The 13,623-nt window shown below is 49.6% G+C and overlaps 1 protein-coding gene across 1 annotated transcript in view; it reads right to left on the reverse strand.

The window, feature by feature from the left end:
* The window catches only part of macf1a (microtubule actin crosslinking factor 1a), a 110,048-nt gene extending 105,336 nt beyond the window's left edge, over positions 1-4,712 (reverse strand). The window contains 1 exon segment of the mRNA XM_084484494.1: positions 2,998-4,712. Coding sequence (XP_084340620.1) covers positions 2,998-4,311 — 1,314 coding nt within the window. The 5' untranslated portion in view covers positions 4,312-4,712.
* Positions 4,713-13,623: the final 8,911 nt, after the last annotated feature.

Here is a 13,623-nt window from a genome sequence, read left to right on the forward strand (position 1 = left end):
GCTCATTGAAGCAGCAGTATTAGAAAATATAGAAAAAACCTGCTCTAGGTCCCTGTGCATGAACAGAATAATTATCTTGACATGGCTGTGTACTACGAGAAGGAGCACGTAGCATTGTGTTTTAGCCAGCGCTGCTTACCTCGAAACCACAAAGGCCTGGCCACAAAACACTCAATCGGGCTAATGCTACGGCTAAGCTATTGACAGAGGCGAGGCCTACATGCAAGGCATACATAAGACCCCCCCGCCCGCGACACTGCTAAGAAATGCTTTGAAACGCTCACGAGCATGATCCAATTATCCCTCCCTGTCCCTGTCCCCTCGTGGGACAGGGACCTGAATATGCAACCGCGGGGGCTCCATCGGTGAAGAGAAAGGGGTTGACATCAAGACCCTGAAGAATGTGTAACATGGAGATGATATCTTCAGTTATAATAATATATAGCATAACAATTAAGAGTCTTAAAAGCCAACTAGAAAGATCTGACGGTGTGCATCCCCCTCACACACACACACACACACACAACATGCTTGAACTAATCCTTAATACAAAGCCAAACATCTAAGACCCCCAGCAGCCCCCCCCCCCCCCCCCAAGGGAGACCCCACTAACCCCCCACATTGGCTCTTTGAAGTACAGATCGTTGGGGGTTAATATGAAGACATGCATTGGGGGGCGGGGGGGGGGATAGACATGGAGGACTACAGCAAAGATGCAGAGGGGAGGATGGAGAGAATGGGGGTTTAATAGGAACAGAGAGAGAAACATGATAATGTAATCACGGTTGGTTGCATTGTCTTCTTGAGTAATGTGAATTGATGAATTTAATTGGTGAATGAACGAGTGATGGATCGCTTTATAGATTCAGACACACAGGGAGGAGTGGGTGGATGCCTGGCCCGGATGGATGGATTAGTAGAGACAAATCGGGAGGGATGGGATGATGAAGGGGCAGCTGTTGGATGGAAGGAGGGATACTAGATGGATGCGTGGATGGATGGACAGAATGATGGTAGAAAGGTGATGGAAGGCTGGACAGGAAGATTTGAATACCATGTTCGCTGTGAGACAGACGTTCCCTGGGGGGTCAGTCACAGTAGCTAACCCGTTGATGAATGCGCATTTCAAATCCCTATTTATTCAGAAGAGGAGATGCAACACAAACACATTGCACACAAGAGTGTGAATGTGTGATTTATCAGGCCAAATCTCAATTTATCTATTTCCTGGCCGGTACCAGAACTTTGCTAATGGCGCTCTGGTGCAAAATCAATCACTTTCACCACCTGGAGGATTTATTTTCAGATTTTTATGAAAAAGAACGCGTAGGTCCTTTCTATCCCTGCAACGTGATCAAATTGGTCTAGCACCAATTCCATTTGTTTTCTCTAGCTTGTGTGTAGCTAAGAGTTTGTGCACGTGTGTGTGCGTGTGCGTGCGTTGGCGTGTGTGTGTGTGTGCGTGCGAACATGGCTGGCTGCCTCCTTTTTACCATTACTCAGCAGCTGCTGCTCGCCTGGCAGAGGGCTAAACAGCCTGTCTCATCGTTCTTAGCTGCACGCGTGACACAGCGTTTCTCTCCTTCCTCTACACCGTAAGAGGAGACGCTACACACAGAGAAAACGCACAACGCCTCTCTACTCCCTGTACAACGTAATAGGAGACGCTACACACAGAGTAACGCTTCTTTACTTCCTGTACAACGTAAGAAGAGAAGCTACACACAGAAGAACGCACAACGTTTACACACAGAGTAACGCACAGCGCTTCTCTCCATCCTGCACAATGTAAGGGGAGACACTACACACAGGGTAACGCACAACTTCTCTCCTGCACAGCGTCAGCCCCGGTCAACCTCCCTTATATACCCTCTCTCGTATTCTCCCTCTGTACTGCAGTAGTTACCGTAGCTCATTCATCTTCAAGGTGAGCGTGGCTTAAAAGCTGCACTATGTTACAACTTCATCATTGAAATGCATTAGTTCAAACAGAAACCCTAATCCCTGGGCTTGTTGAGCAATGGGGGTAAGGGTTTTTCATAAATGTGATGGAAGCGAGGGAAATGTTTCGCAGTGCAGGTTTAAACCCAGCACACAGTTTTTTGCCTTCTAATTCCAGGCACCAGCAGAGTAAACACACACACGCACTTTACTCGTCACTCTCAGACTAATGCACGCTGTCAGCCACGGCTGAGGGAGAGATGAAGGGCCGGTGTGCCAAGGGCATCAGAAATAGAGGAGGAGAGTGACATGGAGGGGAGGAGAGAGACAGAGAGGAAGAGAGAGACAGAGAGAGAAAGAGAGAGAGAGACAGAGAGGAAGAGAGAGACAGAGAGAGAGAGACAGAGACAGAGAGGGAAGGAGAGAGAAAGGGAGAGACAGAGAGGAGGAGAGTGACAGAGAGGGGAGGAGAGAGACAGAGAGGAGAGAGACAGAGAGAGAGACAGAGACAGAGACAGAGAGAGAGAGAGAGAGAGAGATAGGAGAGAGACAGAGACAGAGAGAGAAAGAGAGAGGAGAGAGGGAGAGACAGAGGAGGAGAGTGACAGAGAGGGGAGAGACAGAGACCGAGAGAGAGAGAGAGAAAGGAGGAGAGAGAAAGTGAGAGACAGAGAGAATGACAGATGAGAGAGAATGGGGTGACAGTCTGTGTTGGGTTGATTAGCCTCTGGGGAAAGGGACAGGAAGGGGAGGGGGGTAGAGCCGTCTGCATTGATGATAAGAGAGTAAGCACACGCAATGAACAAAGCGAGCATGACAACCACACGCTCTGGAGGCTTTATCACAGGCTGAAACAGAGGAAACCCAAAAATATCTTGGAGGAAAGAGAAAGAAAGACAGTAAAAGAGAGATCATATTCTCAGTAAAAAAAAACAATTGAGAGGAGAGAGAGAGAGAGAGAGAGAGAGAGCGAGAGAGAGAGAGAGAGACAGAGACAGAGACAGAGACAGAGAGAGAGAGAGCGCGGGAGACAGAGAGGGGTAGCTGTTTCCAGACCTGTGGCAGGTGTTTAACAGGTGCCTGCTGCAATGGAGACAGAGGACTCTCCACCATGGAGTCCACTCTCTCCGAGGAGCTGCTGGTGGTGAGGCCTCCCCAGTCCGTCTGACTGGGCGTGGTGCCCCCAGTACCGGGGGAGGTCAACGGCAGGTCACTGGCATAGCCCGACTCCAGCATCGAAATACCCCCTAGCCTGCCTAGGGGAGTGTCCAGGTCAAACTGCTGAGCGACGGTCTTAGTTTCCCGATTCCCCGTTTGATGTGCAGAAACTGCATGACCGGGGTCGGCCGCTTTGGCCCTGCCGTCATCGTCCTCGGAGAGCTGTACGGTGAGGATGTTCCCCGTGACGGGGGACGGGGCGGGGGGCTCTGCCCGGACCTCTACCCCGTCGACGTCTCCCCGCCACACGGGGGATCCGTAGTCGCTGGGGTAGACGGTCCGCACCACGCACAGCTTCCCATCGGCCTCCCGGATGTGGATGACCCCCTTCCGCTCCCTCTCCAAGGCCGCCTGGGCCCCGCCTCCGCCCGCGCTGCCCCCGCTCCGACCTCCGCTCCGGCCTCCGCCCGTCCCTCCGGCCTCCTTCACCTCATGCTTCTGCCGCTGCTGCTGCTGCTGCTGCTGCTGCTGCTGCTGCCGCGCTCTCCCCTTTTCCTTTTTCTCCTTCTTGGGTCGGAGGATCCAAGGTTTCTCCAGGACCCCCTGGACCTTCTCCTTGACTCGGCACACCCTGCCGCCCCCCGGTGTGGTGCTGCCCAGGGGGGTCTTGCTGGTGGCGGTGCTGGCGGTGCTGGCGGTGCCCAGGGCTATGCTGGCTGGAGGGGCCCTGGTGGTGGGGGTCTGGCCTGGGAGGCTGGAGAGCTCCACGATGGCGCTGACGGTGTCCTCCTGGCCCGGGAGGCAGAAGACCCCCCTCCAGGCCGGGCTGGGTTTGGGGGTCACCTCCAGAAGACTGCTGCCGCCCATGGAGACGCTGTGACACCCAGGGGCGAGGGTGTTGCTGGACGACATGAAGTGACCCAACCGGGGGTCCGGTACCCCCCTGAAGCAGAGCCTGTTGTTTTTGGAATCCGTCGTTTCTAGAAGGGACGCCTTCTCCCCTTCGCCCTCCTCCTCCTCCTCCTCCTCTTCGTCCCGGGGGTCCGGGTCGTGGCTCCCCCGACGCCCAGACTCCTCCTGGGCCGCCTCGCCCTTCCGGCCCTTCCGTCCCTTGCGCTTCCTCTTGAAGCGCAGGCGCTTCTTGGGCGAAAGGGGCGGGGCCCCACTAAGATCCTCCCGTTGGGGGCGAACGCACCCCATGGAGCTCCCCATGTCGGCCCTGTCCGCCCACAGGCTCTCCGGTAGAAAAAGTAGAAAAACTAGAGGATTAGAAAAAATAGGAATATAGGAAGCGGACGAACCGTTTAAGTCGCCATTTACACGACTGCTTCTGGCCGTTTCAGCCGAGTAGGGGTCAACACAGGGGGCGGATCAGAGCGGCTATGCGATACGAGTGACAGTCGCCCGCGTCGACCCGGACACCTGTGAGAACGAAAACGTCAGCAAGGGACGCTTCAGCTCCCGCCTTGTCGACATGGGACACTGAATATTTAAAAAGACAGAGGGTGAACGCAGTCACATGGAGCTGGAGAGAGGCAGTCAGGCTTCCCCTGCCTGGGGTGCTCATTGGTTCAGCGAGAGGCCAATCCTGCTGCAAGGAATGCGTGTCAAAACTCTCCTGTTCGGTCCGCTCTCTCTCTCTCTCTCGCTCTCGGGTCTTCCTCTATGCCTCTCTTCAACCACACTGTGGGCAGCTAGCCCCTATTGCCAGTGTCTCTGCTGGTTGTGTGTGTGTGTGTGTGCTTGTGTTGGCCTCCTTTACTCTGAATTCCGCTAGTCTCCGGGGACGTGCGCTTGTCGTCAAGGACACCAAGACACCGTCAAGTCAGGAGGGGGGGGGGGGGGAGGGGGGGTTGAAATAAATGTGGGCTGCATGGATTGAGCTTCCTGGTCCTGGGTCCTCGGTCCTAGTCCTGTTCTTGGTAGCCCCTGGTAGTAAAGGCAGTGCAACCAGTTGAGGTCTGTGGGCTTCAGTGATATTTTATATTTTTTATAACACAGAGAGAGAAGGAGCGAGGGGGATGGGGAGAAAACCCATGCACTGCAAAGTCACTCTCTCGTACTCCTCATTAAGGCTTGGACTATTTCCACGGCACAGCTTGTGTGTTCGGTCTTCGCTGGTTGGTGTGTGTGTGTGTGTGTGTGTGTGTGTGTGTGTGTGTGTGTGTGTGTGTGTGTGTGTGTGTGTGTGTGTGTGTGTGTGTGTGTGTGTGTGTGTGTGTGTGTGTGTGTGTGTGTGTGCACGCAAGGCTGGATGTGTGCAGGGATGTGTCTGCGAGTGTGTGCTCTAAAGTGGCAAGACGAGTTGGAATCAATAGCAGTCTCATCTCACTGGCTCGACGCCACGTTATTCCGGGGTGGACGGCATCAAACACTGCACATGATATCACATGGAGTGAGGGTTGGCGTGGCTGTTTAAAAATCAGCAGTTCCACACTGGCAGAGGCCGCGGCTCTGCTGTGACTTCGATGCAAATCTCTTTGTTGTGATGTAAGCACATTAAATATTGATGTGGCATAGCAACTGTAGCCCTGTTCCCTCACTGTCAGCCAAGTCGGAGTAAAAGAAGATACTGAATATTAAGCAGCAGTCGTAATAAGTGTAGTATTGGTAGTAGCGGTAGCTGTAGCCGTAGCAGTCGTACGGATAGCGCTGTCGATATACTCTGATGCTAACGACTAAAGACAGTCTCTCAATTCGCAGGCGATGGAGGCTAGATTGAAGGAGAGTGTGCACTCAGCCTATGCTGCGGTAGCTTGTTGGGAGAGCCAGCCAATGGAGTGACATCTTGTTAATAACTCAATCAGAGTGCCGGCTCCAGGCTCCCACACTCCTCCCACAACTCTCCTCCCTGCACATCCAACTGCACAGCCGCTGACATGCTAGATGCTATGTGTGTGTGCATGTGTGCGTTAGAGCGTGTGTGTTTGTGTGTGTGTGTGTGTGTGTGTGCGTGTATGCCTCTTTAGTTCAAGCAGGTGCTCGATCAACAGCTCGTAGCCAAAAAACAAATGCTTGTCCAAAAGAAGTCGTGTGCAAGCCTAAACTCTGGCTACCTGTGGAGCCTTGATATCTGAACTCGCCCATGTGTGTGCATATCCGTTATGCAGCTCAGCCAGTCTCGGTGGTAGCTATTACATCAGAGTATCTCCAGAGGATTAGGCAGACCAGACAAGCCTGTGTTCGCACGCCTCCCAGCTAGACCCAGGACTACAGATTCTCCTCCAACCAAGTCGGTCAAGACAATACCCACGGGGGTGGTAGTGCAACACAAAAACAAATGGCCTCTGCCTGTGTCCCCTCCTCTGTGTCAGGCCAAGGTGCTCCTCATCAGGTGGTGCAGTGCGTCGATGCAATAGTCCCAACAAAAATACATAGTCTTGCAGGGGGTGGGGGAGATATCGGGCAGATCACGTTGTAACAAAGAGGGGGGTGGGAAGAAAGATGAAGCGAAACTCGTCCTGCACCCCCACTCTCTCTCTCTCTCTCTCTCTCTCCGCTTCTTCCGGTGTCTCGTTATAGCCTCCCAACTCCAGCTCCATGTCTAATTAGGAGAGACATCTGGGCCAGGAGCGGTGGCTGGTTCCGGACCGCGTCTGTCCGTCTCCAGGCTGAGGTAGAGGAGGAGGGGTGGCTTGAGGAAGCAGTAGAGGGTCCGAAGACTAGTATGAAGCGAGGAGATCCACTGGCCTCGACCAGTCTGCTACAGAGGACGGGAGAGAACGTGTCCCCAGCCGTGTCCGGTTCGAGAGCGATGGGACCCTCCCCCTCGGTTCAGTTTCAGAATCCAGCCAAAATCCAAACAACCTGCACAATACGTACGACGAGGCAGAGGAGAGACAGCCACAGTGCCACAGCTTAACGCTGCTTTATCCTGCGAGGAAGCGCGCCGGCGCTGAGCCTAATAGTCCCTCTAAAAAGTGGAAAGGGGTTCCGTCCGGCATTGATCCATCTCGATACCGCTGCTCAAGAGGAGAGTCCTTTGAGTGTGTGTGTGTGTGCGTCTTTGTGTGTGCACACAAATCTGGACAGTCCCCAGGTTGTCCTTGTCCGCCAGCCCTCTCCTGCGTGCGTGTCTTCCCCCAGTGTGAAGAATGTGGAGAGGCCTGTAGATGAGGGGATGCCGTGAGCTCCTGTGACAGCCGACGGCCCCGTTTCGCTTCCCCTCTTGCTGGCTTCCCTCCTCCCGACTTATCCCTTGTATTCAACCACCGCCGGAGAGAGCGAGACAGAGAGGGTGGGCGATGGAAAGGCTTTGATCTCCTTGCTGCTGCTGCTGCGGCTTCACACTCTCTACTGCTCGATCGCTCACTCACTCGCTCTCTCTCTCTCTCTCTCTACCCCTCCCAGCTCTGCGCTCCTCCTCCTATTTGCTTCCTTTTTCTTCTCTCTCGCTCTCTTGCTCCCTCTAAGTCACAGTTGCTTGTGGGAACCCTTCGATATCTCACACACACACACACACACACACACACACACACACACACACACACACACACACACACACACACACACACACACACACACACACACACACACGACCTGAAAAGCCCCCATTGAATCTGAAGAAGCCACGAAAATGAAAGAAAGATAAAAATAGGGAAAAGAAGGAGAATGCGATGAGCATCACACTATTGTCTCCTGGGAATGGTTCCAAGGAGCAATACAATCTATTTCACTGGAATCTCTCCCTCACTCTCCCTCGCTCCTAAACATTAAAACAACTTTCCATCTCCCCAGAGGATGTTGTGGTCACGTGAAAAAAAGTAGACTAATAGAGTGCAAAGGGGAGATTAAAGAAAGAAAAGAGAAACTATGAGGAGGATTAAAAGGGATGACACACACCCACAGCGACACTCGACACTCAACACACACACACACACACACTTTGGCCCGATGTTGAACCACAAATCAGGCATCACAGTAAATCCTCTTCAACAGCGGTAAGACATTTCCCAGAAGGGAAACTCACGAGCAGCCACCGCTAGCTAGCTCCAACAGCTAGGCTCAACGGCAGCAAGCCTCAACAACAGACTCCCAGCATCTCTGCACATAAAATACATGGCTCCAAGTCAATTCTTCAAAGATCACTGTTTAAACAACAAAATCAGCAAAAGATAAAGGAATTTAGAAAATACGTTGGGTCATCAGGAAGAAAGTAACAGAACTTTAAAATAAGGCCAACTATCATTGGGAATACAGATATTACTTGCAGAATCTGATGTATGGAAGCGTCCACCAACATCTAGGACAGCGATAATTAATAGAGCAGCAGGTATGACAGCCATTTCAGCAAAGCCAGAGCCGTAGATGCCAGTGGTTGGGCATATTTGGCAGTCTGCTGCCACTCAGATGAAGAGAGACTAGTGACACTCAGTGGTTTGAAAGAGTAATTGCAGTCACATTTTGTTTATGCAACATTGCATACATTAAAATTGTATTTCTATTGATATTTTTGGAGGATTAACAAAGATGGGTCGGCTTGGTTGGTGAGAATATGTTTAAGTTTGATTTCACCCAGACAGATATACCTGTGAATAAAGAAATCACCAGTATTTTATATCTCTTACTCTTTTAATTATGATCAAATCTGTGCACAGGTTTGATTATAATTATGTCTCTATGACCCTCCATCTCTCCATTTCTCCATCTCTATCTTGCTCAGGGCTTCTCTCGCTGACTCATGCTGTTGCAATTGACTGCTGCAGAGTCATGTGCCCCTCCTTCAGTATCCGTGGCAACGTGTTTTCCATTCTGTGTCACCTTGACAAGTGGTGACGTCAACTACCGTTCTGCTGCACAGTGCACTCTAGTGGTCACCCTTAAGAACAGTGGCAGACTGTTGACGTGATAAAACCTAAAGTAACCATATCCTCATACATGTTAAAATGATGGTTTTCCCTTTCATAAAATGTGCTCTCCATTGTATGACAGCATTGGTGCAGGGACATTCAGTGTGAATTAAACTAGAGCAGGACACACCATCCTCAAGGCTTGCCTCAATCCGTTACATTAGACACCTCCTGATCTGTTGGGTGTCCTGTGTACCGTGGTTTGCCTTACATTTGAATGATAACAAGAACTGGAGGAAGGATTTGCATGTTCTTTGATATCACACTGGTCAAAGACTACCTTGTGTACCCAGACTATAAACACAAGGGGCAAAAGCAAATACAGACAGAAATACACTCTGCACACGTGCATGGACATGTGCACCGGTACAGCTGTGGAACCAGCCACCTTTCATGTTATGTCACTGTGTGCATATGTGAATAAGCACACAACTAACCCCTAGCTGGCAGAACCCGACTCTTTAGAGACAAAACTAACATGCTGAGCAGTAGATGTTAAGCAGCTGGTCCATCTGGTAACTCGGAAACTCAAAAGCCACAAAAATTATATTTCCATGGAAACCCCCCGAATTCTTTCATCGTCTTGACCATCCCTCATCTTTCCATCGCCCTTTCATTACAGAATCCATCGATTTGCTCAATAAACATGAACCCTCTGGGAGGTATTTGATGATACTGCATTTCATGAAGCCACAGTTTTAGGGAGCCTCGCATCATGGCTCTCTTGGTCCACAACCCCATCAGCCAGGGAGCGATCCCTCATGAGTGAGGACTCAGAGCACAGCCATGAACCACTCGCGTCCAATCAGAAACAGCAGACTGACCTGGAAGTGAAGGATGATGGTCCAGATCAGACCCAGGGTCAGCTTAGGGTTGCCGTCGGTGATGTCATCGTTCCGGATGTTCACCAGCTTGACCTGAGACAGAGAAACCACTGGGATTTAGGGTCCTGGTTTGTTTGTTTGGATGAATGACAGCACAAAATAACTAGAGATAGAGAGACAGAGGCAGAGAGAGACAGAGACAGAGAGACAGAGAGACAGAGACAGAGAGAGAGAGAGAGAGACGGAGAGAGACAGAGACAGCGAGAGAGACAGCGAGAGAGAGAGAGAGAGAGACACAGACAGACAGACAGACAGACAGACAGACAGACAGACAGACAGACAGACAGACAGACAGACAGACAGACAGACAGACAGACAGAGAGAGAGAGAGAGAGAGAGACAGACAGAGAGAGAGAGAGACAGACAGAGAGAAACAGAGACAGACGGACAGAGAGAAACAGAGACAGAGACAGACAGACAGAGACTCATGTACCTGTCTTTGTTTGAGGAAGTCCAGGGCTATCTGCACATTTTGTAGTCTGTGAAATCTCATCCGGCCCTTTTCCCTGGGCTAGAAAATAAGAAAGCAAAGAAGAAAAGATTAGCCAAACAAGCATTGTATCTTGAAAGTTGACCACTATCAATTGTATCTTGACAGCAGGCAACAAGACAATGCAGACATTTTTCTATTCCAAGCACATTGAGGCCAAAAGTGAAGGTGTGGTGATATTCATTATCCACTAGAGGGCGCTGTCTTCAACAGGACCTGTTGAAGGCAGGGCAGAACCACAACACTGCACATCAAACCATGCCATTATATTTGAAAATCCTGAGGTGTCATCTTGTTAGGAAAAAAGTCAAACATAGCCAGTGCAAAGGACTTGAACAGTTCGGACCGGGGCACACACTGCACACTGTGACCCACACACTCGCACACACTTTGATGCAGATACACACTTGTTCCTTAATACAAGCAGGTGCAACTATGCGGTTGTGTGGGTCTTCACACCATGCTGGGAACCATGAGAGGGAGAGAGCATCCATTGTTCAATTAAATGACCGCACAACTATCCAGCCATGTATGGCGAAGAGGACTACTTCATGGCTGCCAATGAGCCGAGTCAGGCAATCTATTCAAACTGCATGTGAAAACTATGTGTACCTACTGTAGATTAGATGAGAGCTAGGATATTCAATGACTTCTCATCATAATCATCAATTAATTAACTTGGATTCAATAGAGACTACCATTGGATGTTTAACACTGGAGTGATATCAGCACACAATTGGAACAGCAGCACTACCATGCAGCCCCAAACCCCAGCCCCGGGTGAAGGTCAAAGCTCAAGGGTGAGAGGTCATCCTCAGGGAAAGGAGTGAGTATGGATGCGATGGAGAGAGGGGGGGGGGGGGGCATGGTCAGACATACTCCTTGGGCTCCTTCCTCCTCCTCATCCTCCCCTGCGATCAAGATGGGAGGGGGGGCGCGGGACACGTACGCCCTAACCGACACGGGGCCGCTCTTGAGTTGCTATGGCAACAGAAAGATGGGGAGTCGATAAATGGTGATGACGGAGGGGGTAGAGAAAGTATGGTATGAAGAAATGACAGTGAGAAAGAGAGAGGCAGGAAAGAGAGAGAGAACGAGAGACAGAGACAGTGGAGAGGTTGAACGGGGGGCGGGGGCTAAAGTAACACTTTTTTTGGATCACATTTTGAAACGTGTTATATTTAGGAGGAAATAATATATTAGACACCCACTTCTTAGAGATAAACATACTTCATGTTATGGCTAGGTTTAATCCACCTAAACCTATGAAAATGTGAATGTGAGAATTATTTCCTATTAATTTCCTTAGTTTAATTATTTTTTCACAGTTTTTCCTTTTCCAATGTGCTTGTTAATGCACTATTTATAAAGGTGTCTCCCTGGTACCATTCTAGCTAGCAGTGGGTTCAGCCCGTCGGCTATTCTGTCAGACAGCACCATAATGTGTGTCTGGGAAGCACTGGGACTGCATGACTCAACACATCATCAGGAAACAACAACAACCACTGTCACCACGGTCACTACAGCACAACAACAGAGGCAAACTGTTGAGGCAAAGTTTCTGTGAAGGGTTGTGTTTAAATAATACAAGTCTGTAATAATATTGCTGTGTTTGGTGTCTGTGTTTTTGTTCTATATAGGCAGCTGTAGTGGCTACCTATGATGCTACTTTGAGTACCTGTTGTGTGAAAGTGTGTAAAAAGTCCACATTATTATGTACGCATTCAAAGATTTTTTACTTACCAACGGCCTATCTGTAATGTGCATGTGCGTGCGAATGTGCGTGTGAGTCTTTGTGTGCGTTCATACCAAGGTGACTCCAGAGAGGACCTCCAGCAGGGAGATGAGGTTGTGTCCATCTCTGAGGTCTTCATACAGGTCTGTGATGTGCTTCCTCACCTGAGAGAGAGAGAGAAATTACGCATTAGCATTATTTACTTTGATCAGTTATACTCTTATGTTAATGTTTATGAACGGCTGTGCCAAAATCCAGAGAGAGATAAGATGAATAAAGGGGAAACGCCAAGATCAGGATATAGAACGAATTGCAAAAACAAAGAGTGTTGGAGAAAGTATCCACAGATGTCGACTCTACTCCCGACAACAACTGCCATAATGATTACCACAGCTACCCCCATCAGTGGTTGCCATGGAAACCCAGACTCAGCACCAGCTGTGACCGCTGCTCCCCCTGTCACATCAGGCAACGGGTGTGACTGCCGCTAGCCGGGGGAATCTGTGACTCAGCATTCAGACCCCTAGCAGTGAAGCACCCGCACCAGGGTTAGAGAATGTCAGAGACTTTAATTGATTCCCGACCACAGTTAGATAGACCACTCGACTGACTACTGCAGCATAAAGAGCTCTGGGACATACCAAAATGAATTATTGATCGGGGAATAGAGAGCAGGGAAAAGATATGATAGGCGACCCTATAGGCTTCTGATATAAGGCTCTTTCACAATAAAATGTAGTACTTTTAGATAATAAAAATACAGAAATTAAGAATAATTAAACACATAAATAAATGAGTTAATTAATACCATTATACATTTGTTATATTTATCCTTAGATTATCAATTTGCCCTCTCTGTGTATTTTTAAATTCATGATTACAAGCAAGTGTCAAATGGACCAGCCCTGATGACAGCATATGACAGTACCACATTCCAACTCTAGGGGGAAACATGACCCGCAAAGGTTCACCAGTAGCAGCAACCCTTAGTCAAAACCGAATATCAATCAACAGATAAAAACCAAACACTAGATTAACATTTCCAGTTTGACATCTCGTTAAGTCACTGTACTTAGTTACATCGTTCGGCTAATAGGGTTCACCTGAGCTGGGATAATAAATGGCAACAAGCATTTCTTGGTTTCTCTCACACTACACAAAATGATTGCATTAAAGAAGTTACCATTTTATCTTTACCAGACACACACCTTCCCAATAGGCTTCATTAGTGCTTAACAGGCCTATTGGGAGTGGTTTTCTAGTCCCTCCTGTAGGATTATCTTGTCACCACGGCTTACCGCCTATTCCTCTCTGCACTTATTACATCTCTCTAATGTTTTCCACTCCTTTCCTTCTCTCCACCCCTCCCTTCCTATGTTCCCTGGTGGCCCGAGTGTTGTCATGGACGGGACAAAAAACTTAAAGTAGGATTAATTAGACGCAGGAAGCACAGCTCTGTCATCGCCAACTGAACATAGGTGTGTGTGTGTGTGTGTGTGTGTGTGTGTGTGTGTGTGTGTGTGTGTGTGTGTGTGTGTGTGTGTGTGTGTGTGTGTGTGTGTGTGT

The sequence above is a fragment of the Micromesistius poutassou genome (assembly GCF_964030765.1).
Source record: "Micromesistius poutassou genome assembly, chromosome: 20".
Taxonomy (NCBI): Eukaryota; Metazoa; Chordata; class Actinopteri; order Gadiformes; family Gadidae; genus Micromesistius; species Micromesistius poutassou.